Below are 24861 nucleotides of genomic sequence, written 5' to 3' on the forward strand. Positions count from 1 at the left end.
TTTTAAACTCTCTTCTTTTTATATGTTGCTCTTCATACGGAAGAGCCACAGGACCTAAACTGTTAAAAACCTTTAGCTAACGGATCCCAAAACAACAGTTTCTGCTTCTTTCTCATCAAGGTAAATCACTGTACATCTCTTGAGTGCTGACGACATGACAGCTGTGTTTAGGTACTGGGGATAAAAGATGAAAAGGACTGGTTATTGTCCTTGAGGTAGTTTTATTTTTTCTCTGGACTGAGAAACCTAAGTAGACGGCTCCAATGCAATGTATTAAAGTACAAGGAGGTATCAAGAAGGTACAGCTTCAAGGACTTGAAACCTACACAGTCGGCAAGTGGCTGTGCTGGAAAGATTTGTTTTCCAGGTTTTATCAGAAATATTTTCACACCATTTCAGTATTAAAAATCTGTCATCCCTGCCAACATCAGCTGCACAATGGAAATGTGTGAACTACCACAAAAGGGGATATGAAAACAAATTCAAGGGGAAAAAAAACTTAGTGTTTCTTTTATCACCATCCTCACAGTCCTCTCCCTCCTCAGTTTAAAAGGTCTGTACACATTCTGTTGAATGGCGTATGATGTGGACTGAGGCAAATAAAAGCCTTCAAATTTCTGTTGTAGACTCAAGATCTAATTTGTCCAGACTTGAAGTCTGCCTTAGCACAGAGCCTTTAAGGGGAAAATGTAAAGTGAAAAAGCTTTGACTACCCTTAGAAGAAACAGGGTAGCAAATAGGGAACTTGAGAGAACCAAAACAACAATTCGTCTAGTCAACAGGATACTTCCTGTTTTCTGGGGCTGTAAAGGTAAAAGAACACAGGTCAAAACCTCCAAAAAAGCAGGCAGAAATTCTCAGTTTCTCAATGCTTAGAGAAACAAAAAGTTGCTTTAAGCACACTGTCAACTTTTTCTTTCAGTATTCGTCAAATTTTGAAAATATACAGTGTGTGAGCCTGGAGATTTGGCTCTGAAGCACAGAACTAGAGTCCCAACAGTATTTCATTCCAAAGAAAAAGAGAACTCTCCAGGCTGTAAACCAGATGTGTGGGAGAGCCATACCCTTGAAACAAAGATGAGCCAGAGACAGACTGTGTAACTTAAATACAAACTCAGCTTCAACCCATCCTCCGTAGTAACACAGCCTTCTTAGAAGGACACCAGTCACTGGACTGGGGACCTCCCTCTATTTCAGTATGACCTCAGTAATTACTAACACCTGCAAAGATCCTATTTTCAAGTGTGGTCACATACTGAGATTCCAGGTAGACATGAATTTGGAGGAAAAATCTTCACCCGATTCTAGTTGGTATGCCCCAAAGAAAGGGATTCTGCTTCTATTCTCGAATAAAGAAAATTCTGAAAGTCATCATCATACTACTGCAAGACCATTCAGGAAGACAGACACCACTCCAAATATTTAAAAAAGAATTGATTTAATAACATTGGTTACAGTGGCACTTGGATGGTTGCAGCAGTCAAACCGGGGAAGAGGAGGTAACCCAGACGTTAGAACAGAAGCAGCCCCTCTCACTCCTGCGTGTGAGCAGAGGGAAGTGATGTTATCAGAGCCCAGGGATGCCAGCCACCCAGCAGCAGCTAAAGCAACAGTGAGCCTGCCAGGCACAAAGCGGACCCCTGAGGGGACAGAGCAGCTGGCAGGGGTGGATCACGGTGGGAAAGGGGAGAGAGCAGGTGGGGGGACCCTAGCTTTTCCTTCCCACTGCCCTCTAACTCCCCACCCAGCCTCCATTTGCCAGGCACAGCTGGAAGCCAACATCACCTGGGAAAATCAGCCTGAGAATGCTGACACCTCTGCCAAGCAAGGGAGAGGCTGGGAACAGATCGATGGGCAAACTGGCCATGGCCAGCCCAGCAAACATGGAGGAAAGTTAAAAAAAAAATCCTCAGATGTTACTAATTAGGATTTAAGCTTAAAATTAAATGTCTTAAGGAGGTAGGCATAGCCTCAAGTGCGTCCACTCTGTTCAGTCTCCTCACTGACAGGAAATGTTGCTTTATTCTTAATTTTTGGAAAACGGACAATATAATAAAACAGTTAATGGACTTAGGAAAATCCTTTAAAAAGCTCAGTAAATTTTTAAAATGTGTGCAGCCTCACGTGATACATATGGTATTGACCTAAAATCCTAAATATCTGTTTTCTAATTTCACCTCTTCTCTGGGCTTATTTTGAGCTTATATAGAAGCATTATTCTGTCAAAGAAACCACATTAAGAAAGCAAATAACTAAAAGTCTCCTTTTTCTTTCCTCCTTCCTCCCCATTAGAATTAAGAAATGTAATGAACGTAAGAGTCTACAGCCTCCTTGAAAAAAATCCCCTTACACATTCTGATTCCAACTTTCTAAGCCATTATACAGCATTGTAAAGCATTCTGATTCTCTTATTACGGTACAGAAAAAAATGGTTTTACCATACACTGATTTAGTAAACAGAATGGAAATGATATCAACATTGATATTTTGTGAATTATCTACGAGCCGAGTACAGCTCAGTATGTCCAGTAAGAAAGAGCTGGGGGGAGGGGTAGGAAGAATGAAAGAAGGGGAAAAAGAGCTTTGAAAATAATGTATCTACTTCAAAGCTATTAAAAACCATTCCATTTCGAGCAAATGCCAAACCGCACTCCTTGCCAAGTCTCTGTATTTTCATTGTTAACGATACAGAAATAAATGAAGACCAGTGTATCTCAATAAGGATATAAATCCCATGAGGAAAAAGCATGTTCACCGATTCTCCAGCATACAGAGTAATGCTCAGAGCATATGTTATATAAAAATGACAGATCAGATGAATAAACGGCAGCTTCCCTGGACACAACAGCCAGAATGCACAGCTTATTCCTCTGCAATCCCACAAAATCTAGCTTCTGTCACTGGTGTGGACCCCATCAGTCTGCCTGGTACATAGTACCCTGTGCCCTGTGTTGTCCTCCCCAGGCCCCCATCGAGTAGTTGAATACAGAGAATGGCTAATTTTTTTCATGGTAACAGCTCATGCTGTCCTCAAAACATGTCTCCGGTTGTTTCATGCATGACCATCTCATCTCTAAACGGGATTGTCCTCATTTCTGTCCTCCCTTAATTTATAGTGTAGACTCAGGTGGGTCAGAGCTGCTTTGAACTGGAGCCTGCTGTCTGGAAAAGGAGATGGTTGGATCATATGATCCAAAGCCCCTTCTAACTCCAACAGGCTATGATTATCTTAGGGCCTGAAGGTAAAAGACTAAGAAGGCCAACAGGGTCCAGGTTTCCAAATGAATTCCAGTTTGGTGCCTTCCATTAATTTGTAAAGTCAGTTGTTATGTGTTGCCGGTAACACTGGTTTATATTCAGAGCAGTGGGGAAGTTTCCATGTATAACACAAGGAGTACAGCATGGCAATGAAGCATCCATCCTTTGACGACAATCTGATCTGAAAAACAGGACAACAAAACCAAAGAACTGCTAGGGGTAAAATGTGTTGATCTTTTGTGTCTTAGGGCAGAGACACTACTGAGGAGCTCCCCACCAGACATAAATAAAATCCTTTAATGCAGAGGTAGTTTGTTACAGTCTCCACAAATGATGCAGCCCCAACACCAAAGGAAAATGCATTAGTATCAGACGTAGAATTTCCAAGACTTCTATGTTTAAGTTTTTCTTTAAACAGCTACCTAATATTAATTTATTATGTCTTCAGTGGGTGTTTACTGACTACCTGCTGTCCAGCTGTGGACTCTGCACTAGGAGCTAGGTGAGTCTGAGCAAGTTATTCCACTTAACTTGTGCCTGAGTCTCTTCATCAGTTGAAAGGGGATAATGTTAGTGCCCGATTCGCAGAGTTGTTGTTTGGATTAAATGAAGTAACAGGGACAAAACCCTAGAACAGAGACTAACACATAGTTAGCAACAATTTAAGTGACTTTTGTTGCTAATGGTGTTACTGCTGTTGTTCTTTTACTGTTACTTTCCCATGCAAGGCACTCAGCTAAATGTGTTGGAGAGCTTTTAAAAAGATATCACGGGGGGGAGGGGAATCACTAAGCAGAGCACAGAGGATTTTCTGGGCAGTAAAAATATCCTATGATATTCTAATGGTAGATACATGTCATTATATATTTGTCCAAACTCAAAGACAGTATAACACCAAGAACGATTCCTAATGCAAACTGCAGATTTGGTGTGATTGTGATGTTTGGATGCAGTTGCAGCAATGGTAACAAATGCAGCCTTCTGCTGGGGGAATGTTACCAATGAGGGAAGCTGTGGTGGAGGGGGAGAAAGGAGCACATCAAATATCTCTGTCCCTTCCCCCCAGTTTTGCAGTAATCCTAAAACTGCTCAAAAATTTGTGTTAAAGCACACAACATAATATCCATGTCTCACCCCTCAAAAAAATCTGAAGTCATAGAAGTGACAAATGACTGTATTAAACGGTAAAAGTAATAATGCCATGAGAGAGGAAAAGATAAGATGCTATGAACATTTAGAAAAAGAATTACTTGCAAAAGTTTCCATTCTATCCCTTACCACACAATATGATTTTTTTTAAAAAACATGCTTTCTGTCCCTCCTACCCATCCCTAGTGGACTGAAAGTCACTTGGAAGATAAGTGTATGGCTAATTCATCTTTCACTCACTTTGCCTTGCAAAGAACATGATATAAAGGAAGATTTCAATAAATCTTGATTTAACAGGAGTAAACATCACTAAGCTCACGTTCAGATAGTTATCATTTGACTGTGAACTGGGCATCCACATAGAGATGTCTGGAAAGAAGTCAGAAATAGCAATTAAAGTTTCTTAAGTAAAGGAAGGGCCTTGCATGGAGTCCTATACTTCAAGAAAATATTATAGTTGTCTGCAGGATTATCAAAAAGCAAGAGGTCACTTAAATTTTCCAGTGTTATTCCAGTATCAAGAAATTTAATCCAACATATTTTCAATTTTCCCTGAGTTTTACATCTTTACTAAGATTCATTAAAGTTTTTATTTTTTTTTTAAACCTACTTCAAGTCCATTATTGGAGTGGTACCACTTGGCTCATTATTAAAATAAAATAATGTTTGGACATTTGAAATGTGAGGCCATTTAGCAGATACTGAATTTTATGACTTCTTAGATAATACTCATGTTGTAGATACTCTCAGAAAGAGGGACCTTGGCTAAGAAAATATTATTACAGATTCTGTGACTGGTTTCCTATCCATCTAATCCTCTCCGTGAGGATTTGACTAAAATCTAGAACCTTTAGAAAGTAATTTAGGGCAACAGTTCCCAGTTACACAGAAAACAGAAATAATATATCAGCCCCCTCCAACCTGTAGGCACTGCAGAAGCTGTAGTTCAGGTAAAACATTCTCTCTAAATGCTATCTTGCCACACCACCTCCCCAAATTGAGATATTTGCAAAGTACTTTCCTATATTGTAAGGCAGTTATTTACTTCCTTTATTCCCTTCTTCTCCAGAAGCTCAGAGTAATTAAAATTGTATTTCCTATTTATTTCTGAAAAGACCTTGAGACATTTGTTTCTGGCCATTTGGGAATTAATACTCTGAATCCATTATGACAAACTACAACATAAAAGAAACACACACTTGATAAAGCACAAAAAGTTTATTTTTTGAAATGTATTGCTAATCCAAAAAGGAAGTGTGGAAAAAATCCCCAAAAGTAAGGAGTGATGATGATGATAAGCTAAATGAAGAGCGATAAAGAGAGTAGAACGTAACCACGGAAAGGAAAATGGAACTGAAACCATTAAGCAGCGAATTGGCATGTATATATAACACACACCACTTACTTAACTGAGTAATAAACTGAATTCAATTCCAGCTGCAGCCAGTCCCCCCAAGTACTTGGGTAAGTAAGTTTACAATAGTTCCTTGCTCCAAGTACTGCACTTGTAGATTTTCTTCCCATTTTGTTGAACAGGAGACAGCTGTTCCTAGGATTCCCCTTTAATTAAAGGAAATTACTTGCTTTCAACACTTCAGAAAGTAAGTTTTATTTTGTGGATTTGGGATCCTGAAAAATACCAAATACTTAGTAAAACTGGGGGACTGTAGGTTATTCACAAACATGAACTCTGTGGCTGCTGGCATTCCATGGATCCTATCCCAATCAACCCTATTCAAAATTAAAAATCACGGCAAACCCCAGGCCTGCCTGCCAGCCTGAACCGGGTGACAGCTGAAACACTCCTTTCTGTGCAGCAGAAAGGTGGCAAACGGCGGCGGCTGAGCCAGAGAAATTGCACTCTGCCCCCAGGCTGAGGGGCCAGGGACGCTCCTGCCAGCCAGCAGCGACTCAAGAAAGCGAAAGGACTTCGGAACAGCGATGAGAGAAGAAGGGCTCACCCAGGCAAACTCCGCGACTCGCAAGCGCACCCCGCCCCCCCGCCGTCCCGCCACCCGGAGGCGGGGAGCCCGCCCGCAGAAAGTGAAACCGAGGAAACGCCGCGTCGGAGGCGGGGGGGCGACATCAGCCCGCCGACGTCCGGCGCCGTCCTTCCGGGATAAGCGGGGGAGGCGGGGCGGAGGCGGGCTTGGGACTTGCTGAGGCTCCGGTGGGTGGGTGGGTTCAGACTAAGGGGACTGCGGGTCAGCGTTGGGCTCAGTGGACTCGAACGAAGGACTCTCGGGCAGGGACTCAGCGCGGCGCCTCCTGCCGGGTAGCAGGGCGGCCGGTCGCGGCTTCCCGGCCAGCCAGTGCCCTCCCCGCGCGGTCCCAGTCGGCTTCTCCTCGGATCCCCGCGGCCAGCGCCGCGGTGCGGGCCCCGCGTAGAGGCACCTGCTGCTGAGGGACCCCGCGGCCCGCCCAGGTGCTCGTGATGGGGCTGATCTTCACCAAACCGTGGAGCCTCTTCTGTAACCAAGGTAAGAAGGATGGAGCTGCCCAACGGCTGGCACCGGAGGAAGTGGGTCTGGCTGCCGAAGGGGACAGCTCGGGAGGCATGGCTCTCTGAGGACACTTGCGTTCTGAGACGCAGAGAATTCAGTGAGTTAGTCAAGAGGGTAGGGTAAAAACTCAGTATTTAATGCTGGGAGTAGATGCTGGAGAGACGTGATGACGGGGAGAAATGGAGAGTCAGAAAACGGGCATTTGGTCTCCCAAGAGCCAAACCAAGAATTTGGGGATTTTAGGGAAGGAAAGCGGAAAGCACCTAATGCTACCTGGAGGCACTTGCAGGGCCTTTTTCGTCTCTCGTTAAGCATCCTAAGTGTCCTGCCTGAGGATAAGTGTCTCCTTCCAAACCTATCAACTTTTTAAATCTAGTGCTGCTTTGTTTTCTGCCCTGCTCTTTAAGCCCGTGCGCCTTCACGTTCTCTTGTTTCACCTGCTCACCAGGACTCGGGAATATGTTGTCCTGTAGAGATTCACGGGTTTCCTGGAAATCTTCATTGCAAACCGATTATTCCTCTCTTCAGTGCTGGAAAACTGAATGCTTTTGGTTCCATGTACTATGTTGCTTGTCCGTAACTAGTCTAGAAGTGTTTCTGAGACATCTAAAACTTGCAAGTCCAAAGGGCTGAGAAGTTGTAAAACCTGTTGTGAGTCAGAGTGACTCAGATGTGATGCCTTCTGAAGAGAGAAAATTGACCCACACACAAAGGGCCAGCAATAAGTAAAGTTTTAGGCATTCTTTTAACAGGATGTTTTCTCAGTAATTGAAGCCAATTTAAAAACTCAACTAGTTTCATTTTGCATTTAATGCCCAGGCCTAAAAAAAGGCAGTCTTTTATGGCCAATTTGTTACTGCTAATATGGTGTGGTTTTTTTTTCCTGGACTTAATAAGTCATGAAGAGAATGAAATGGCTTTAGCTCACTTGTGCCGTAGATTGATAAGAATACTAAAATAGCCTTTTTTCAAGGTTACTAAAGATAGATACATACACATATACATTGCCTGCCTTCCTTCCCTGACCACTCTTACCACCCCGACACTCAGTCTCTGTCTTTACCATTTTTCTGAGTAACAGTTATCCCTGTCATCATATAAGCTTATTTGTTTACTTGTCTTTTTCTTTCAATCGAAACTCACTGAGGCATGAACTTTGTCTTACTACTTGTTGTAGCCCCAATAAAAAAACTTCCAATTTTTTGTTTTGTTTCTCAACATAAAAATTTTATGTTGAAGTAACACAGACATTCTTTTAAAAAAGTTATATAATGTTAAAGTCTGAAAATGATGTATATTAGTCAAATGCCTTTAATGCCTTACCCTTTTTTCCCTAGTAGTTTACTTTGATATTTCTGGATAATGTGCATATATGGAAATTTTAAACAGTATAATTTGTCTTTTTAAAAAAGTGGTAAAAATCAACATAGAATACTTTATTTATTTCAGATGTACTAATTATTTCTTATAGCAGAACAGAAAATACTTTGGCGCTTTACCCTTATCACCCCTATATAGTATTTTGGCTTAATCCACACTCTGTCTTTTCATTATTGTCACTATAAAGTTTAGTTACTGCTGTGCTGCAGTGTTCCCCTTTTTCCTACAACTTTTTTCCCGTAGAGTAACTAATATTTCATTGCCTTAGTTTTCTTTGTATGTTTGGTTAAGTCATTTCATGCTATAGAGAAGCTCTCCTGCATGTTTGTCCACACACCTCTCTGCCCGGTCAGTGTTCCATCCTGCTCCAAGTTGGACCTGTGTCCCTCTCCGTGCCTGGTGCACAGCTGTTCTGGACATGTCCTTGCTATCATTCTAGGAATTTGCCTTCCTTTTCTGTTTTATTAGAACTTATGTTTTTCTTGCTTTACTCTTTGATGAAGCACATGCTTCAGACATTTCCTGCAAAGTTTTCCAAAGTGATCATTTTTCTGCAGTTTAAAATACTGAAAATGTTTTGGTCTGTCTTCCCTTTTGATTTATAATTGGGCTAGATACAGAATTCTGAGTTGGGAAAATGTTTCTTTCAGAAGTTTGAAGATGTTGTCGTTGTCCTCCAGCTCCTAGTATTGTTGTTAACACCAGTATTTTGCGACTTTTTTCCTAGTCTTTCTAGTAGATTTTAGAATCTTTCATTTATCCTTGGCGTTTTTAAATTTGAAAGAGTTGTGCCCTGTTATGTAATTTTTTGATTCATTGTGCTAGGCCTTCTGCACCTTTTTAACACAAAGTTGCATTTTTTTCCATTCTAAGATTTTTTTTTTTTTTTTTTTTTTTTTTTTTTTTTTTTTTACTATTTAGGATTTCTACTTTCCTGAGAATCTTGTTGGTCATATGGTAGTAAATTTATTATCAGATATTCTTTTCCATTTTACTTTCACTTTTTTAAAAAAATAAGTTTGTGGGATATTTCCTTTGTCTTCCAAATCTTTTGAATATTTGGTTCAGCTATCTTATTTTTAGTTTATAAATGCTTTTTCTTATTTGCTGTTTTTTAAAATTCTTGTGGCATTGCTTCATAATGGTATGTCTTAAGTGTCTTAAGATTTTTTTTCCCTTCTGTTTCTATTTTTATGTTAGCTCTTCACTGGAAACTTTCCTCATAGATCTATTGGAAATAATTCTGTTGCATGAATATACTATGGCTTGTTTCTTCATTTGCATCATAATAGGTTGTAGTAAGTGAAACTGTTAGATTTTCCAAAGTGATTATACCATTTTTGTACTTCGACCAGCAACATTTGACATTTCTAATTATTCCACATCTCTACTGACATGTGGTGTTGCCAGTATCCTAATGTCAGTCAGCCTGCTGGGTGTGCAGTGGTACCTCACTTTGCTTTCACTTTGCATTTCTTTGATGACTTTTGGGGGTTAAACACTTCTTCATGTGCTAATTGGCCATTTGTGTATCTTCTTTTGCAGCATGTTCAAATCTTTCCCCATTTTTTTGTTTTGGGGTTTTTTTGTTTGTTTTTTGGTCAAAAAACTATTTGTATTTATTTATATTTTCTGGAATTGAGTTTTTTATAAGCTACATTTTGTGAATATTCCCCTTTTCCTCTACCATGGCTTCCCTATTCAGTGTCTTTTTTTTTTTTTCATATTCATTTTTTTAAAGGGGAATTTTGCCAATGGAGTTTTTTGTTTGTTTGTTATTTAACATTTTTGAATGAAGATTTTTTATTTTGGTGAAGCTTTAGCTTTTATGCTTACGCCCATGAGCCATCTAAAATTATTTTGGGGGTTATGTGGGTAGGTGTTGTGACTTACTAATTTTTTAGAAGAATATCTGCTTGTCCCCGTATAATTTACTGAAGATTTTTCTTTCCCAGTGGATTACTTTGGAGTCTGTTGAAACTCAAATGATTTAAAAAATTTTTTTTCTTTAAGTATAGTCAGCTTACAAAGTTTTATCAATTTCTGGTGTACAGCGTAATGTTCTAGTTATACGTATACATACATATATTCCTTCTTATTTTTTTCCTTATAGGTTATTACAAGATATTGAATATAGTTCCCCGTGCTATTAAGTAGAAACTTGTGTATGTATTTTATATGTTGTAGACAGTATCCGCAAATCTGGAACTCCCAATTTATCCCTTCCCACCCACATCCTGCCCTGGTAACCATAAGTTTGTTTTCTCTGAGTCTGTTTCTGTTTTGTAAATGAGTTAATTTGTGTCGTTGATTTTTATCTCTAGACTTTGTCTTCTCCTGCAATGACTTCAGGTACATTTTGGAAGTAGTTTCTCCCCATTTTGTTTTGTTAAACTTTTCAAAGAAGAGATGTTTTTCCTCTATTGTCTCTTCCTAATTCCTGTTGTTTATTTACTTCCTTCTACTTACTTTTGGTTTACTTTACTCCCCTCTTCCCATCTTCTTAAGGGTTGGGTGTGTGGCATTGTTTTTGCTTCTTTTTCCTTTCATCTGTTAGCATCTTAAAGCTGTAACTGTTCTGTTAATTACTGCTTTAACTTTATTCCACAGGTTTTAACATGTTATATTTCATTTAGTTTGAAACATGAAAAAATTTGATTTCTTCCTTGACCTATGGTATCTTTACAAGTGTTGTTATGGTTTCCAAATATTTGTTTTCGTGATGCAGGGAAAAACGTATGGGGGGTGTGAGGAGGGTCCTCGGTTGAGCCCTTGGGACCTGCCTGGCCAGGACTGGATTCTTGGCTTCAAGCAGGAAAGAATTAAAGAGCGAGCCACAGTTGAGTAAAGGTAGATTTGTTTAGAGAGATCCATACTGCATAGAGTGTAGGCTGTTCACCGAAAGGCCACAAGGTGTGTGGGTTGGGTGCTTAGGTTATAGTAAGAGTAGGTACACACTCCCTAGACAGTGCAGGCCATCTCTGAAGAGGAGGGAGCCAGAGGGGGCAATGAGCTTCCGTGTGGCCAGTTTTTATGTGCTCCTTAGCTTCATAAATTCACTGGTGGGAGGACCATCCTAACTACCCTGGGGAATGGGCTGGGATTCCTGGGAATTTGGCCACTGCCCACTCTTTGACCTTTTACAATTAGCCTTGGAGCTGTCTTGGTGCCTGTGGGCGTGTTATTCATGTTATTCATGTTAAGATATTACAGTGAGGATATAATGAAGCTCAAGGTCTACTCGAAGCCAAACCTTCCACCATCTTGAGCCTCAAGGCCTAATGGGAATTGAACTTATGCCATTTTGGTGTTAATTGCTGTCCATTCTTTGAATGGCTGTGCCCTGCCCTCTTCCCTCCTGTCACAGTCAGAAGCATGCTCTGTAAGCTTTTTTTTTTTTTTTTTCAAAAATTTATTGGGACTTTTATACTTCATCAAAATAGTCTGTTTGGTATATGTACCATTTGCACTTGAACGTGTATTCTGTATGCAATGTTCTATGCATGTTTGTTTAAGGTGTTAATTTTCTTTATATATTTTATATCTTAATGTGTATCTCTTGTAGAGAGCGTATGTTGGGATCTTGTTTATTTTATCTAGGGTGAAATTCTCTTTTAATTGGAATGTTGACCCAATTTATTGATATGTTTGGATTTATGATATGGTTAGATGTTAAGGTATGTTGTTGTATCATTTGTTTTCTGTTTGTCCCATCTCTTTTGTTTTGTTATTACTCTATTCCTCTTTTCCCACTTTCTTGTGGGTTAACTTATTTTTTTTGAAGGATTCTATTTTAATTTATTTTTTGCCTTTTTTAAAATTCCACTTAGCATCATTTTGATGGTCATTCTAGGCAACATATATTCTTACCTTTTTGCAGTCTAAGGCTACTAAGGGTTAATAATCTAACGCTTGGAAGTTTTAAGAATCTTTAAACTGTATATGGAGTTGTACTCTCCCCTCCTCTAGTCCTTTATACAGGTTACGTGTTTGTATTGTGTCTACGTGTGTTGTAAGTTGCAGAATACAGTGTTATAATTTTTGCCATAGACAATCACGTCCTTTAAAGACAGTAAATTTTTCTTATATTTACCCACATTACTATTTTTCATGTTTTGAATTTCCATCTTGTGTAATTGCCCTTCAAGCTGAAAAACTACCATTTTTATAGTGTGGTTTTATCTGAAAACGTCTTTATTTTGCCTTTATTCCTGAAGTATATCTTTGCTGATAATAGCAGGTCCCCCCCCCCCAACTTCACAGGCCTGTAATTTCTATATCTATAAAATCTGCCAAGTGGGCCAGGTCAGTAGTTCTGTGCATTTTTGGAGACCTGGGTTCCTCAGGTTTGCCATATAGGTGGTGCCTTTCTTGATGAAGAGGTGGAGGTGGGAGGGAAGGAGTAGAGCTCAAGTTCTGCATTCTGTTCCAAGCCATGATATTTTATCATTCTATAATAAGTATAATATAGGGCAGAATTTCTTGGTTTTTTTGTTTTTAAAATAGCTTTTCTCTTTCTTCCTTTCTTTCCTTCTCTTTCTTTCTCTTTCTTTCTCTCTCACTTTCTTTTTCTCTCTCCCTCTCCCTCTCAAGAGGCTGCCTTGCTTGGCACCTCCACATTGCTGTCTAGGGCTTCAGGTCTCAGACTGTAGTGTTATCTCTGACATTTTACTGCCTACCCCATTGCAATAATGCAAACTTATTTTCTGTATGTGCGATATTCCAGTTTGGAGTCACTGTCTTTGGCAGAGGGCATTTCTGTTTATTTAGTTAGCATCGTTCACATACTCTGTTATGTATGGCTTGTTCTCATCCCATGACAGTCTTAGCACAAACATCATGTACCTAGAAGGTAGCAATCCGTATTGCATGACATTTCAGGGAATTTCTTATATCTTAAAAGTTGGTCATTTCATCACACATTTTAACGATATCCAATTTTCATGTGATTAAATAAATGTTAACATATTATTTCACAGTAACACTGTGAAGTATTTAACTGCCAGTTAACTGCCAGCATTTAGTGCTTCTCTAATACTTTTCACATGTTATTCTATATACATTGTTTGGTATTCTGCACTAAAATTTCAAAATGAGTTTAGTTAAAAAAAAAAGGGGGGTGTCAGTAAGAGGATAAACTTTTTCTTTGATTTTTTTCTTTCACTTAATTTTTTAAAATTCCTTTTTCATCATTTTTCTTTCTTCTTTTTTGGTGGGGGGAGGTAATTAGGTTTGTTTATTTTTAGAGGAGGTACTGGGGATTGAACCCAGGACCTCCTACTTGCTAAGCATGTGCTCTACCACTGAGCTATAACCCCTCCCCACTTCATCATTTTTCTTGATAGCCATTTTACCCATATTTGTCTACAAGCAAGTGTGCTTACTGATTTTCTTTTGAAGCCTCATCCTGTATAGTCTTTATTCCTTGCTTACAAAAATATATGAGCCAGCTTTTAAGGAAATCCAGGAGAATAAACATCACAGCCAAGCCTGTAGAGAAACTTGTGTGCAAACACTTGGTCAAAATTAAACCAAAGCTCTGTGATTGGACCTTTTCCTTCATTTAATATAATCAGACATGCTTTGTGTCTGGCTCTGGAGAGACATCCATGAGTAACACTGGAAATACTATTCTCAGACCTTTGCTGGGAGGAGAGGTGCAGCTTGGTCTCTGGGAAGAGATTTGTAGTGAAATAAGATGTCCAAAGTGACCACGTGAGAACTCGTCTGTGAATTAGGGCCCCTTTTTTTGACTGATGCGTATGGACACTTTAGGGTAGGAACATCAGCTAATACTTGATGAGATGTATAATCTGAATTTTGACATTCTTCAGAGGTTAACAAGAGCAGCAGGGTTGTGCTCTGAAATGTGTCAGATCATTCACCACAAATCAGCTGATTGTGTGAAGGTTTATGTGACTTCCTTACATACCCTGTTGAGGTTCACTGGTAGCTTTTTATGCATTCTGCCCTGGGGAGGAGGAATCTTCAAAATATTCTGTATAGAGAGGTTCAAATCTAGAAAAGAAGATATCTGGACTGTTCTAAGGAGGTTTCAGAACATCTCCCACTTAACAGACTAATTAGACAGGCGTTAAAAATCATTAAGAAAGAACTGCCTTGTTTTCAGTGCATAGCAGCAGACCAGAGGAGGGAACTGAAGAGATGTTTTGTTTTTATTTTCTTTTGTAATTGCTTATTTATCCATAAATTAATGGAAGGAGTGAAAACTGGTTGAAATTACGTGCCTGTTATTGACAGGGAAAACTTCAGTTTTTATGCTTTCAGTTGGGTTTTGTTTTTTTTTTTTTTTTTAGTGAAAAAAAAAAATCTTGGTACATGTAAGTGGGGAAAACATCCAGGTGTTTGGATTTAAAAACTTGATAAAAAGCTAATTTGATTGGTAGAGGGCAAACGTGTGTAAAACATTTTATTCCTTTGTACTTAACATTTTAAGTCCTTAATGTCTTGGCTTTCCCCCCCAAACTCAGTATAAGTGATGCAGTCCTCTTGTGCTTCTCTAACTCATCTCCCACATTCTTTTATTTATAAGAGATGGAAAAGAATATCATACTAGATTGTCTCACTTAAGGCAGGTAGCCTTGACATCATAAAGCTCTCTTTCCATATCTTAATCCAGGCATAAATATCCAGTGAATGATTCTCATTAGAGAGCTTACTAATAATCATTGTTGAAAGCACGTAACTGAAGTATGCAACAATGTTAACTGTTTATGGTTTGCTTTCTGTTTGTAGAACACAAAGTAATCATAGTGGGACTGGATAACGCAGGGAAGACCACCATTCTTTATCAATTGTAAGTATGTGGGTTTAATTAAGGTTTTTGTTATTTTAGTTATTGGAACTAATTTTGTATAATTAGAATGAGATACCATTATAGTGGGAAAACTTAAGACACGTGGTTTTGTCTTCTACCAGACACAAAATTTATTAAAAAGTGAATAGTGTAAACTGTTGTATGTTTGCTACAGCCTTCAAAAACACATGTCTTTTTCCAGCCTTGAAAGAAAGAATTAATATTAAACTAAAACTAAGTGAAGCACACATCCTCGCGCTGGAACGAAGGGATAAAGTGCGTTTCACTTAGGTCTTCCCGCTCTGAGGTGCATGTGGCCAGACAGATGCCTATCTAGGAAGTTTCTGCTACTCTCCTGCCTAATAGCTCTGGAAGTTTTAAACATTTCCAGACTTGGCAACTCACCAGAAATGAAGATCGCCCCTGATAATAACTGCGTTAGTAGCTTGCAATAGGAAGAGGCTTGAGCCTTTTAGAGAAATACTTTAATACTTTAAGGAAATTTTAACAGGTCATCAATCCCCTTGTCAGATGACCTCCCATTATCTTTGGTTCCAAAGAAATGATCCTTGTTAAGCAATGGAAATGAATCTGTGTCCCTACATTGTAACGAATAGTTACTAAATGCCGCGCACCATCGTGTGTCTCTTAACCTCTCCGCGCCGCATCTTAAGTGTAGCAGCTGAGAGCTTTCACTTAAGCAGTTCTTATGTATTTTCAGCTATTTTGCTAAAAAGCTACCAACTTCTGGCTTGTTTCAGAGTTTAATAACCACGTGTTTCTTTTTTAAACATTCATTCATTGGCCATGATGTATTTTAATATGACTTAACCTTTCAGAAACCTGCCATCACTGTTGAAGTAATTTTGCACATAGCTTCAAGATATGTATGTACAAATATATAAAACCCAAGAGAGAGTTATAAGCTTTTCCACCACAGTACTGATGTGTTATAGGTAAATATGTATTTGTTGAATTAATTAGTGTAGCTTCACTGGTGATTCTGATAATACATGTGATAGGAGCATCAGCATTCTAATACGTACATTTTCATTTGCCCAAGGTGTTTTCAAGACTGCAGTTTCAGTTAATAGGCATGCAGTAATTTTTATGCCTCAGCTGGGTCTGTTTTCTCACATAAATAGTCTTCAGAATTACAGACAGCCTACTGTGCAACGGTGACTACTTTGCAAGTTGAGGAAAGTCACCTGGAAACCTGCTCTTTCAGGATGGGGCATTGGTTCTGCTCTAGCCAGTAACAGGGCACGGGAGCTACTGGAATTTTGGCCACAGAGATGCAACTTCTCCTCACAGTTGCCTTCTATCCAGATCAAGCCTGTAGTTTACTCCATTAAAAGAACAAAAAAACCAGCCTTCCTTCAGGATTTGTTCTGTCTAGGTATTTGCACAAATGTTCTCTGGGGTTCCATTTCTGTTGCTAGTGGTTACCATCACTGATGCAAGTAAGGAAGGTTGATTCATATAAAAGTACAGGGAAAATGTGCTTCAGGTTCTCGGGATTGACGAGGTTTTATGGTGTCTGTCTTTTAACAGCTTAATGAACAAAGTGGTTCATACATCTCCAACCACAGGAAGCAATGTTGAAGAAACAGTCGTGAAGAACACTCATTTTCTCACGTGGGATATTGGTGGTCAGGAGTCCCTGCGGTCATCGTGGAACACATATTACACAAACACCGAGGTACGCTACAGGTACTTCTGAATTTGAATGAAAACAACCAAGGGGTAAACCCAGAAAACAGACTGGACATAAGGCATAGTGACATCTGCCTTTCAATAAGATTCTCTTTTGTGAGGAATGTGAGGTCCTCAAGTAGAAGAGAAGGGCAGGCGGGAGGAGTAATGGGGGCTGTCGTCAGTGGAGTGCTTTCTGTAGTCAGGCTTGCTCTTGGTGGCCCCTGAGGGTGATACTGATAGAGCTCCATTGTTGGAGAAATCGGACACTGGAATAAACTATGTAAACTTTCCCAACTTTGTAAGAGGCCCTGGTTAGGGAAGGAAGAAAATACTATAAGTGTAATTTAATACAGGATTTTTAAGTAATATGAAATTGAGCATTCACAGTTTTGGGAGGATTTTGGTTTAATTGAAGAGCAAATGGATATGCAGGCCAGCCCCTCCCCAGTGTTCTCTTGTCATTTATTTTATTTTCCTAGTTCACAGTCAAGCTGGACAACAATTCTGGAATATCTTCTACTTTTGTTTTTATTTCTTACAGGCAGGTTTTTTGTTTGTTTGTTTGTTTGTTTTAAACTGTGCAGTGTGATTGAGAGAGGTTTGTCCTTGGGAATACTAATGCCCATTTGGGTCTATAATTTTTCTTTGCAAAGGGGTACACAAAATTAATTATTTTTTCTAAATGGAAGCCTCTTAAAACTTGAGTCTTTTTTGAGGGGTGGGAGTGCAGAGGAGGTGGAGTACTGACGCAAGGAATTTTGAGTGAATAAATTGCCTTTAAAAAAAGAACCATGTATTCCTCTAGGTTTATATTGTAATAGCATATGTGTATGTGCATATATAGTCCAGGGCAGTGTACGAGTGGTCACACCAAGATGGCACATCATAGATGTTCAGCAGATGTGGGAGCACTAAGTTTTTTTTTGTTTTTTGGTTTTTTTTTTTTAGTTTGCAGGGGGAAGATAAGTTGGGAAGCTAGTATTTATGGTTATAGGTTGGTTTAATGTATCTTTCTGCAGTAAAATATCATTCTAAAACTAAAATTTGTTAGAGAGTAAGGAAAGAACAACATTGAAGCATAGCTGTTGGAATGTTTTCAAAGCTGACAGTTAGCTCCAAGTGTGAAAAGGACACTTATCTTTGGTGAATAGGTAAAAGTTGGTTCTGGCTGATCCACGTATATTTACAGCATTACTAAGTGGTAGTTTTTGAAATTGCTGGAACTTTAGAAGACTTTGCGTGGATCCAGAAAGGGGTACATTATTACTGATGCCATTTGCAGGAAATGTTCTTTAAATAAACCATTTCTACAAGAATATCAAAATTACTGCAAAGAACCTTTGGCCTCTGATGTAAGCCCACCAGCATAGCACATGGCACTTGCAGTCAGACTCTTGTAGGGCTCTTGTGTGTGTGGTGGTTCTCCCATCGCCTTGTTCACCCTGGTCTTGCTTCTTCAATTCTTTACATGGAGGGATCATTCAAAAGCTGAAATGTCTCCATTTTAATACAGCGAGTCAAAGTTGTTGATTAATTCCTGACACCTTCCTCTCATTAATTTATAGTTACCTCCCCATAAGAAATTTTGCCGTGTTTCTTATATTTATCCTTTCTATTTTCTTTTCTTTTATCATTCTCAGCCCTTTCTCAGTTTATATTCAGGTTCCTATAGTTGTCTCTTTCCCTAATTTTAAAGCCATCTGAATAATCTGATTCTACCCTTCCTGTGTCGATTTCGTTACATCACTTCTCTTCTATAACTCTTGAAACCACTTCATCTCACTTCTTAGCTTTTTCTTCTGCATAAAGTGTTCCATTTAGGGGCCCTTTCTCACTTTATCTTCTTATTTTTCTTATCAAAGATACATTATTTTTAATGTATTACCTTCACCTTTCTTCATGCACAGCATTACCAATAGCTTTCTCCTGTTCTCTTTGCACTCTTTAATTTCATCTGCATCTTTAGTATGTTACTAACACCCAAGTATATTTCTACTTAGCACATTTTTCTTGCCCTTTTATTGTTGATATTGTCATGTAAGAATCTCTTGTTAGTTTTTTAAAACGTGTTTCTTGTCTTTCTTTAAAACTAGCCTCTTTCTAAGAGGCAGGAGACTGTCTTAAACATAATTATCGATTGCTTGAATGAGTACAGAGTACTTTTAAGTTTTAGTGAAAGTTACTTAAATTACTGTGACTTTCTTTTTAAAAACTACTTTTTATTACCTGCATTTTAAAAGAAATCTTAGTACATATTAGGGTATATATTATACATTCAAGCATCACCATTTGAAAATAAACTTGGGCATGGTTTTTATTTGTTGAATTATGAGTTATTTTTCTTATTAACCTTTGGATTTTGCTGCTTGATGTGATTCAGTATAATGTAAACTCCTGATGATGAAAATTCAATAGACCGTTTTATAGTGATGATGATGCCATCACAGAAAGTACTTCTAGCACTTAGAGTAGTTTTGCAGAGCACCTCACATCCCCTTCAATTTTCTTCCTTTTTCTTTTTTTCACTTCTAGTTCATCATTCCTGTGGTCAATAGCATTGACGGAGAACAACTAGCTATTACAAAAGAAGAATTATACAGAATGTTGGCTCATAAGGTAAATTATGAAAGCAAACATAAAATAAATGGAGTAAGGTATCCATATACAGGTTTTGCTTTTTTACAATGATTAATGTCCTCTGCTGTCAGTTATTTTATTGTTAACAATGTTTCATATATTAAATTGATGAAAGCTTTCAAGTCAAAATTTTTAGTGCTTTATTAAACTTAATAAAGCCTACCACATTAATTTGGAGATTAATACCATTATTGAAAATATTTTTCAAACTACTTAGCCATACCTTAAAAATTCTGATAAATTGAGGCAAGAAAGAGGAAAATATAAGTGTTTTTCCCCCTTGAGCTTATTAAAGCTGAAAATTCTTTAGTGAATAATTTGGGATCATTTTTTGAAATAGTTCTTATATACAAAGGACTTAGATAATAAAATACATTCATGTATCCACCAGTCAACATAAGATACTAAATCTTACACCTCTCCAATCTGATTTCCTTCCCTTGTCTTCAGAGATTTCTAAAAGAATTCTCCCATCCAAAAGGTAGTGATCATTACTCCTGTGTGTAATTTTATACTTTTATTACTTTTTTTATATACCTATCAGTTCTATACAATATAATATTCCATGTTGATAAAACAACTTTATATGTTGGTATCCTGTGTGTGTTTGTGTGTGTGTAATCTTTCTGTACCTTGGTTTAGGGGGTTTTTTGCACAACACTGTGATTTATCTATGTTAGTACATGCAGCTTTAGTTCATTCCTTTTAACAACTACATAGAATTCCACTGTATGAATATACCACATTTCATCTATTCTTCTATTAATGAACGCTTAAGTTATTTCTAGTATTTTGGTAGTATAAACAGTGCTGCAGTAAGCATTAATCAGTGAGCTTAGGTTATACAAAGACTAGTAATTATTGCCCAACACCTCCTAGAGTACTCTGCTTTAAACTTTGGAGAAATAACCAACCCTTAGTTTCATCTCTTCCATTGCCAACCCTTAGTTTCATCTCTTCCATTGTCTATTTTGTGTATTTCTGCTCCGATCTCATTATTTCCTTCCTTTACTGACTTTAGGCTTAATTTGTTCTTTTTCTAGTTCCTTGAACTATAACCTTAGATTGTTTAAGATTTTTATTGTTTCTTAATGGAAGACTTTATCACTATTCACTTCCCTGTTAGAAATTCATTTGTTGTGTCCCATAAGCATGGGTATGTTATACCTCCATTTTCACTTATCTCTAGATGCTTCAAAATGTCTCTTTCAGTTTCTTCATTGACTGATTCATTGTTCAGGAGCATGTTATTTAACCTCCACATATTTGTAAATTCTCCTGTTTTCTTCTAGAAATTGATTTCTTCTGGTAATTGATTTCTAGTTTCATACCATTCTGGCTTGCTTGATATGATTTCAGTCTTCTTAAATTTATTACGACTTGTTTTGTGATCTAACATGTGATCTATCCTGCATTATGTTCCATGTGTGCTTGAGGAGAATGTGTTCTGGATGGATATTCTATAAACGTCTAAATTCTAACACACCCCAAAAACCTACACCACCCTAGCAAATTCCTTCAGCCCTTTGGGTCTGAGTCTCCACTGTGCAATGGGAAGAGGAAAGGCATCAAATGAATTCCAAAATCCCTTACTGCTCATCAAGTAAGAATTAAGTCTCAAAGTTTCCTTTACCTTAATTTAAATTCAACAAACACTTGTATTCATCCTAGGCACTGAACATTTCCCTCCACCACCAGGAAGGTAACTATGGTTTAGCAAAATGAGATCCAATTCCATAGTACTTTAAGTTCCACACAGAACAATTCATATGCAAAACTAAAGGACTTAACTTTAAAGAAAACTCTACCGAGACATCACAAACCTAATGTGATAAATAAAAGTAATTTAGGGTATACCTTAAATTATTAACTCTCACTTTTTTTTTTTTTTTTTTTTTGCTGGAATGGAAGATGAGGCCTAAAATACTTACACTGTTTAGTCTATAACAAAAGACTCATGAGCCATTTAGGTAAAGCAACTAATACCACTTCTGGGGGGGGGGGGAAGAAAAAGAAATGAGCAGTAAGTTTCTCTTCCAATGGGAGTTTTATGCCAGGCCTTAGAATTTAAGAAACTTGTATCATTCTGAAACAGACGGGAATAAAATTTATTCTGAGAGGTGTTTTACAGTGATAAGCATTAATATAAGACGATAATTGAGCATGTTCTCCACATTACTTTTGAATTTCATGTACTGGATTTATACTGTCTAAAAATAAAATGTAATTTAAATGCTTGAATCTTGTATGCTAGACCTGAGGAAACTGTAGCTGAAATATTCACTGAAATTAAATGAAAATCTTAACAACAAAGTTTCTTCTCTTCTTCCATAAGAAAATCATTACCAATAGATTTTTTGATACTGATTTTTAAAAGCCTCATTTTTGCAAATAACATTCTGTAGATTCAAAATGTATTTAAAATCATGATTAAGAACTCCCATGGCTTCCCAAAAATTCATTTGTGGTTTACCCTGTTACCATACCTGTCATGTACTATTCAGTTACATTATAAAATTTTAGAATACACATCTTAGATGATAAAGCATCAACAATATAAAAAACCTTTGCCTTTTATGAGTTTGAAGAGACAGAAATGACACACTGAAATATTTTTTCTTAAATGTTTGAAGTAAACAATATAATATTTTTTAAAAAATCAGCAGCTGTATAAACAGCTCATACAACTTAATAAGAAAACTAACCATCCAATCCAAAAATGGGCAGAAGACCTAAGCAAGCAGTTCTCCAAGGAAGACATACAAATGGCTAGTAGGCACATGAAAAAATGTTCAATATCGCTAATTATCAGAGAAATACAAATCAGAACTACAATGAGGTATCACTTCACATCAGTCAGAATGGCCATCATTAAAAAGTCCACTAATGATAAATGCTAGAGGAGGTGTGGAGAAAAGGAAACCCTTCTATACTATTGATAGGAACGTAGTTTGGTGCAGTTGTTATGGAAAACACTATGGAGATTCCTTAAAAAAAACCAAAAATACACTTTCCACATGACACAGCAATCCCACTCCTGCGCATATATCCAGAAGGAACTTTAATTCAAAAAGATACCTGCACCCCAATATTCATAGCAGCACTATTTACAATAGCCAAGATGGAAACAACCTAAATGTCCATTGTCAGATGACTGGAGAAAGAAGTTGTGGTATATTCATACAATGGAACACAATTCAGTCATAAAAAATAATAAAAGAATGCCATTTGCAACAACATGGATGAACCTAAGATTGTCATGGTAAGTGAAATAAACCAGAAAGAGAAAGAAAAATACCATACGATATCACGTATATGGAATCTGAAAAAAAAAATTAGACAAACTTTTTTACAAAACAGAAACAGACTCACAAACATAGAAAACAAACTTATGGTTACCAGTTGGGGAAGAGCTTAGGAAGGGGTAAATTGGGAGTGTGAGATTTGCAGATACAACTACTATACATAAAGTAGATAAACAAGTTTCTACTGTACAGCACAGGGAACTTTAGTATCTTGTAGTAACCTATAATGAAAAAAATATAAAAATGAATATATGTATGTATATGTATGACTGAATTATTATGTTCTACACCAGAAATTGACACAGCATTGTAAACTGACTATATCTCAATTAAAAAAAAACAACAGCTTTGTTATATGGGCTTTTTTTTTTTTTTTTTTTTTCCTTTTTGGTCCTAAAAGATGATAGAGCGTAAACTATGCCCTCAGCATAAGTTGTGTGCAGAGGCCCAGAGAGCCACAGAAATGTGCTTTAAGCATATATTTATGGCAAGCATAGTGTGAAGCAGAGGCAGAAGGCCTGGATCCTATTTCTGTTGTTAAAAACTTGATATGTGATTTTTGGGCAAGTCACTCCACCTTTCTGATCTGCTCCTTTATCTGTGAAACAGGAGGAACCATCTGACCTAGGATTTCTTCCAGTTCCAATAATTAACATCTGTGTGAATCCTCAATACTGCACCTGAGGGGCACGGGACATGGGCAGAAGCACTCACAGGAGAGCGCTTACTCTGCTGGTCATGCATGCTGCCAGGAGGGGCCAGATCCTGTAGAGAGCCAGACACTAAGTGGCCTGGCTTCACGCCTTGGCCAAAGAACACCATCGATGACTATGAGGGCACTTAAAGAGACTCAGCAAGAAACACACTATTTTCTGAACGTAGTCCAAGAACTAAGTAGGGGGTATGTGAGCCTTCACAACCTCAGACCCCTTGTGTTTCCAGCCTTTTATCTTGGCTAGCAGAAGGCCTGAGTTCATTTAGGTGACCCATAATTTCTAAGCCTTAAGAGACATACTTCTGAAAATAAATGGTTCTCATCCCCAGCCCCTTGTCTGACCCTTGAAAATACATATATTTTTACACAGCAGCTATAATACATGCAGCACTCAGGACACCTTCATTAGACAGGTTAGCATAGTGGTTAAAAGTATGAAATGAGTGCAAATCCTGGCTCTACTACTTAGCTGCTTTGTGATCTTGGGAAAGAAACTTAATCTCTCTGTTCTTCAGGTTCCTTTTTGGTAAAATAGGGAAATTAATAAAACCTAATTTCATAGAATGTTGTGAGGATTGATCAAGATAATGCATGCAAAGCAGTTAGCATGGAGAGTAACATAAAATATATATTAGAGAGAGAGAGACATAAATAGATAGGATCCATCTTTCAATCCTGGGACCTGGGACTCCCTGAAAAGGCTTATGTGAAGGCCAAAAGCAATTTTCTGGAAGTAAATGGCATCTGCTGATCTTTCCTCTTCTGAGCAAACAATATGGCAAAGATTCAAAGCTAGGCTCAGCTCTTACTAATTGGATCCTGCAGGAATCAAGAGGAAATGAGATTATAATTAAACTAAGAAAGAGTTATGCTGGTTTAAGTCAAGATCCTTGTGAAAGAGATAGAAGGACACACACAGACGGAAAAAACATTTAATATGGTCCTACAGAATCGAAGGAAAGGGGTTGCTTTTCATTTATGCCTTCTCAAGCATTGCCAGTATTAACAGCTGCAGAATTTTATAACTGGATGGCTCCTTCAGACCATCTAGTTTAACTCCCTTACTTGATAAGTAGCTGAGGCCCAGAAAGATAAAGCAACTTATTTGAGGTCATTCAGCAGTAAATGACAGTGCCAAGACAAAGAAGTTTTCTGACTCCTCCCATTTGCCACCCAGTGCGCCTGCTGGTATCTTTCACCAAGTCATCATCCTGTCCTTGTGACAAAAGGGCAGTAAAATGCGCGCACGCACACAAACGTTTCTCACTTTTGCCCAGTTTCCCAAGAGGTAGAGAAGCAGCTCAACCCCTAAAACCTTCTTCCCACTGGGATTTGAGGAGGATTCCAATCTATACCCTCTCCCAGGCCCTCTTTGGAGTTTCTGCTCTCCTTTCTGTT

The 24861-nt window shown here is 38.1% G+C and overlaps 2 protein-coding genes across 3 annotated transcripts in view; one reads left to right on the forward strand and one right to left on the reverse strand.

Moving 5' to 3' along the window:
- The window catches only part of LOC135322099 (metabotropic glycine receptor-like), a 38978-nt gene that overhangs the window by 12246 nt on the left and 1871 nt on the right, over positions 1 to 24861 (reverse strand). The window lies entirely within an intron of this gene.
- On the forward strand, positions 6582 to 23791 carry LOC105104018 (ADP-ribosylation factor-like protein 5B). Of its 2 annotated transcripts, XM_064489657.1 has the most exons (5): positions 6582 to 6887; positions 15048 to 15108; positions 16663 to 16810; positions 19339 to 19422; positions 23358 to 23791. In XM_064489657.1, exons 1-5 carry the CDS (start codon positions 6842 to 6844, stop codon positions 23430 to 23432), a joined length of 414 nt encoding a protein of 137 aa, XP_064345727.1. In that variant the 5' UTR covers positions 6582 to 6841; the 3' UTR covers positions 23433 to 23791. The 2 variants fall into 2 exon arrangements, with proteins under 2 accessions (XP_064345727.1, XP_064345728.1); XM_064489658.1 differs by lacking the exon at positions 23358 to 23791 and having other exon boundaries at positions 19339 to 21340.

This window comes from Camelus dromedarius, chromosome 9 (assembly GCF_036321535.1).
Source record: "Camelus dromedarius isolate mCamDro1 chromosome 9, mCamDro1.pat, whole genome shotgun sequence".
Classification (NCBI taxonomy): domain Eukaryota; kingdom Metazoa; phylum Chordata; class Mammalia; order Artiodactyla; family Camelidae; genus Camelus; species Camelus dromedarius.

What these genes read in the sequence shown, in the direction of transcription:
- LOC105104018 (XM_064489657.1), top strand. Translation starts at nt 6,842, where the DNA reads ATGGGGCTGATCTTCACCAAACCGTGGAGCCTCTTCTGTAACCAAG. An exon ending in ACCACCATTCTTTATCAATT is followed by an intron (nt 15,109 to 16,662) that starts GTAAGTATGTGG and finishes GTCTTTTAACAG; the next exon opens with CTTAATGAACAAAGTGGTTC. An exon ending in CATATTACACAAACACCGAG is followed by an intron (nt 16,811 to 19,338) that starts GTACGCTACAGG and finishes TTTCACTTCTAG; the next exon opens with TTCATCATTCCTGTGGTCAA.